This window comes from Mastomys coucha, unplaced genomic scaffold (genome assembly GCF_008632895.1).
Source record: "Mastomys coucha isolate ucsf_1 unplaced genomic scaffold, UCSF_Mcou_1 pScaffold21, whole genome shotgun sequence".
In the NCBI taxonomy this organism is placed as follows: Eukaryota; Metazoa; Chordata; class Mammalia; order Rodentia; family Muridae; genus Mastomys; species Mastomys coucha.
In genome coordinates this window covers 138,914,806-138,919,074 of record NW_022196904.1, presented here as the reverse complement: position 1 = coordinate 138,919,074, position 4,269 = coordinate 138,914,806, and the positions used below count along the sequence as shown (strand labels likewise).

At 48.6% G+C, this 4,269-nt stretch overlaps 1 protein-coding gene across 1 annotated transcript in view; it reads left to right on the top strand.

Moving 5' to 3' along the window:
• Positions 1–4,269, top strand: part of Lgals12 (galectin 12) — a 9,757-nt gene that overhangs the window by 2,858 nt on the left and 2,630 nt on the right. The window contains exons 3-7 of the mRNA XM_031384974.1: positions 251–294; positions 482–819; positions 1,616–1,654; positions 2,426–2,452; positions 2,961–3,049. Of these exons, the coding sequence (XP_031240834.1) occupies positions 251–294; positions 482–819; positions 1,616–1,654; positions 2,426–2,452; positions 2,961–3,049 (537 nt within the window). The remainder of the gene's footprint in view (positions 1–250; positions 295–481; positions 820–1,615; positions 1,655–2,425; positions 2,453–2,960; positions 3,050–4,269) is intronic.

The window sequence follows — 4,269 nt, the reverse complement described above, 5'->3', positions numbered from 1 at the left end:
GCCCTGCGGAGAGGGGGATAAGACTGCTCTGGGCACGTATAGCAATGAGAACGTGCAGAAGTCCCTTGATCTAGTAGGGAGAGGGAGCCAGTGCACGGTCAAAGCAAGCACTTAAAAGACCCATTAACTCTTCCCCATAAGGTCTGAGGTGGAATCCACTATTGTCACAACCTCCTTACAACTGGGGCAGCAGGAGACAAGGAGAGAGAACTTAATGTCCAGGCTTTGACCTCCGATATGATCCTAACAGAAAGATAATGAGACCTTCAGATGGGTCCACAGGACAAGGCAGCTGTTGGAAAGAAGCCCTAAAGGACAAAAATTACCCCCAACTTCCCTAGCCTTGGTTTCCTTGCTACAGACAGGAAGAGAGGAAGGATGATGGTGGTGATGATGATGTCGGTGATGCTGCTGCTGCTGGTGATAATGGGGTCAGTAGTAGTGGCAATGACAATGGCAACAACTCAGACTAGCTAAGAAGGGAAGAGCTTTGTCATAGGTAAAGTGGACATGGACAGTGCTCTGGTCCCAAGATCAGCTCTGCCACCTATCACAACACTGGGCAGATTACCTAAGTTTATCTGTACAATGCACCTGCCTTGCAAAGTTTGGGGAAAAGCAAGTGAGATCTTGGAAGGCATGCTTGCTGGTGCCACAGTGTGCGGCGAGCTGCTCTTCAGCTGCGGCTTGCTTACCCAGGTGAGTGTGAACGGACAGCACTTTCTCCACTTCCGCTACCGGCTCCCACTGTCACGGGTGGATACCCTTGCTATATCCGGTGACATCTTGGTAAAGGTCGTTGGATTCCTGAACATCAATGTAAGTTCCCTCGGAACCAAGGCTGGTTAGTAATAGTTAGTAATAGCCTCTGATGTCCCCCGATCTGAACGAGTCTGAGGCTCACTCACTCACCCCAGACTGAGAGATAGAGGAAGGTTCTGTATGCCTGGGATAACCAAGAGAAAGAAATGCAAAAAAGTGTCAGTGTACATGAGTGGGGTGAGGCAGAAAAGAAGGTGACCGCAGTAAGGAAGCCCAGGAGCCAGGGACAGGAGTCTTTCCTGGTGGTGGAGTCTGCTTGGCACTGAGGGGCCAAGGTTCTGACACATCAATGCCTATGCAAGCTGTAGTTTGATAGATGAGCTGTATCTACCTAATTAACTTATTCAAAATACAGCTAAATATGTGGCTCAGTGGTAGAGCACTGCCCTGGCAAACACAAGGCCCTAGGTCCAACCCCAGTACTGCAAATACAGTCCTGGATTGACTCAATAAACCTGAGGTGGGGCCAAAAGTAGGGATGTTCAACACACCAGCTTTAAAAGGTTGTTTGGGAAGCAGTCAGGGGCTTACAGCGGTTTCAAAGGCTGGCAGCTTGCTCTTTCTTTCTTCTTCTCTTTCTTTCTTCCTTTACTTCTCTCTTTTTTATGTTATATGTATAGTGTTTTGTCTGCATATATGCGTACTGTGTGCATGTCTGGTGCCCATGGAAGCCAGAAGAAGGCATCCAATTCACTGAAACTGTGGGTGCTGAAAACCAAACCTGGATCCTTTAGATCCAGCAACCACAGAAATATCTCTCCAGCTCTTTCTTTCTTTCTTTCTTCCTTAACAGCCATTTGTGGAGGGTAGCAGAGAGTATCCAGTTGGATATGTGAGTTTCTTTCTTTGATTTTCTTATTACATTTATTTATTTGTCTATTTATTTTGTGTGTGTGAATGCATAGTGTGTCTGTGTGTGCACAGTGGGGAAGTCTGCACATGTGGAGGTCAGAGGACAATCTGCAGGAGTTTCCTTCCACTGTGTGAGTTCAGAAACGGAACTCAGTTATCAAGCTTGATGGCTCCTTAGCCCAGATATCTGAATCTCTTGGGAGCAAGGTTGGACAACCATGCTTAGAAGACAGCGGGCGCTCTCTCCTCCCTGCATATGATTGCACAAGGCTCAGCTGACCCCCTCCCTCACTGCTGCAGTTGCCAGGAATATGCCTTGGCTCCCTTAAGTCACATGGGGAGCCTGATTTTGCCTTTCCCCTCCTATCGCCAAGGCATACTTGAGAAGATGGGTGGAGGTAACTGACTCCCTGGAAGGGCCCATGATTCCCATGGGGAGATAATGTCTACCGAGTTTTAGGTCTTCAGATCAACCTGCAGGATGGCTGTGGTTGATGCCAGAGGACAAAAAGGGAAGAAGAGTCCTACAACCTTGCTGGAGGCGTTCCACTGTCCTTCCAGCTCCTCCTCACTACTCAGAGATGGGGGATATCTCAGGACTCAAGGGATCCCCTCTGGGAGCCCAATCACTCACCTACTTCTGGGAAAGGCACAAACTCTTTGTGTCCCCCAGGTGCAAGCAAAGTAGGAAGAGCTTCCCTTTGCCCAAGCAAATACTAACAGCCTCCCCCTGCCTCTTTCTCTCCTTCAGCCCTTCCTGCTGTATAGCCCCAGGCTGGTAAGTGACCCTCTCTCCAGGTCTCTCCTGAAGGTGTAGTTCCAACTTACTTCCATTTCCCTTCCTTTGTGGAAAACTGCAGCAGTGGGAGGGCGAAGCAGCTCCTGGGTGAACTCCAGTTTCATCTCACCCTCTTCACTCGCTCAGCAAATGGGCATTTAATATACTCCATGACTGACCCAGTACCAAGCTTCAGGCTAGGGAGACCATCCAGCCCCAGACCTCCAGTTGCTCGTAGGCCACAGAATGATAAACCACTGTATACCTGCTACATACAATTTAGAGCATACTCATGGAACAAGGCCTAAGAAACTGTGTACAGCCTGAAGAAGCTCTCAGCAGGCCTACAGTGGGTGCTTAATACATGGGCAGGGCTGAGTTTCCTGCATACAAACCTATAGAGAAACTCACCTACCCTGCTGTCCCTGGGTCCCTGGGGGTATCCTGTTGGTGAGGGACCCCTGACACCCTAGTGGTCACCATCTCAGTCGTCTCCCATTTCTGTCAGGAGGTGCCCTGTTCACGTGCTCTTCCTCGGGGTCTCTGGCCTGGTCAAGTCATTGTAGTTCGAGGACTGGTCTTGAAAGAGCCAAAAGAGTAAGTATTTAATGAGGGGGGGAGGGAGGGGGGAGAGAAGGAGGGAGGGAGGGAGGGAGGGAGGGAGGGAGGGAGGGAGGGAGGGAGGGAGGGAGAAAGAGAGGCCAATACCACCATTTACTCCCCTCTTGCAGCAGAGCAAAGAGAAGTAAGTTAGCCCAGGTTGCAGAGCTTATAAATAGGGTTGGGGTCAGGCACAGCAGCCCCTGTTGTGGGTGCTAGTTCCCTATCAGGTCCTAGAAAGGAGCCTTTGCAGCTAAGACCCAAAGAGGTGATATGGCCTCCTACTCTAACACAATGCTAGGTTCAGTAAACAGCCAAGCTGCCTAGAGAAAAAGTGCTTGGACACTGGAATCTGACTTCTCCTCCAGTGGTCACTCAAAGCAAGACCTGCAGTTTAGATCTTTTTAGACTAGATGCTCCAGTGTTCCCTAATGTCAACCTGACCCTATCCAACTGAGCCCTACACCTGATAAGTTTTCTAAATGCCCATCAAAACTCTGGGGCTGAAGAAGTAGTCCAGTATTTCAAAGCACACCTAATACAAATATGAGGGCTGGAGTTCAGCTCCCAGCACCCATGTAACAAGCCAGGTATTCATGTACACTCATAAGCCCCAGCACTCCTGGAGATGGAGACAGGAGAAGCTGGGCTTGCTGGCCTCTGGCCTCACTGAGAAGCTTGAGCTCCAAGCTCAGGGAATTTCAAAGCAATAGCAGAAATAAATAGTGGGGGACACCAGACACTCTCCTCTAGTCCCTGGTGCACACACACACACCCTCTCACACACACACACTCACAAATACACACACACACATACTTACACTCACACACACTTGTGCACACACATATTCACATACACACACATAAATACAGACACAAATACTGGCACACACATGCTCACACTCACACACATTCATACTTGCACTCATACACATACTCATGTGCGCACATATGCACACAAACATACATTCATACTCACACACCCATACATTCACATATACTCATACAAACACAAATACACACACACTCACACACATATTCTCACAAATGCACACTCACACACACTTACACTGACACGTCTACACTCATGCACATACATTCATATACACGCTCACACAACTACACATACACACACACACACACATGTTCACACACACTTGGACAGGTAATTAAAAAGACATAGATGCTGTGTTCTGTAATAATACTGTCTAAGCAGA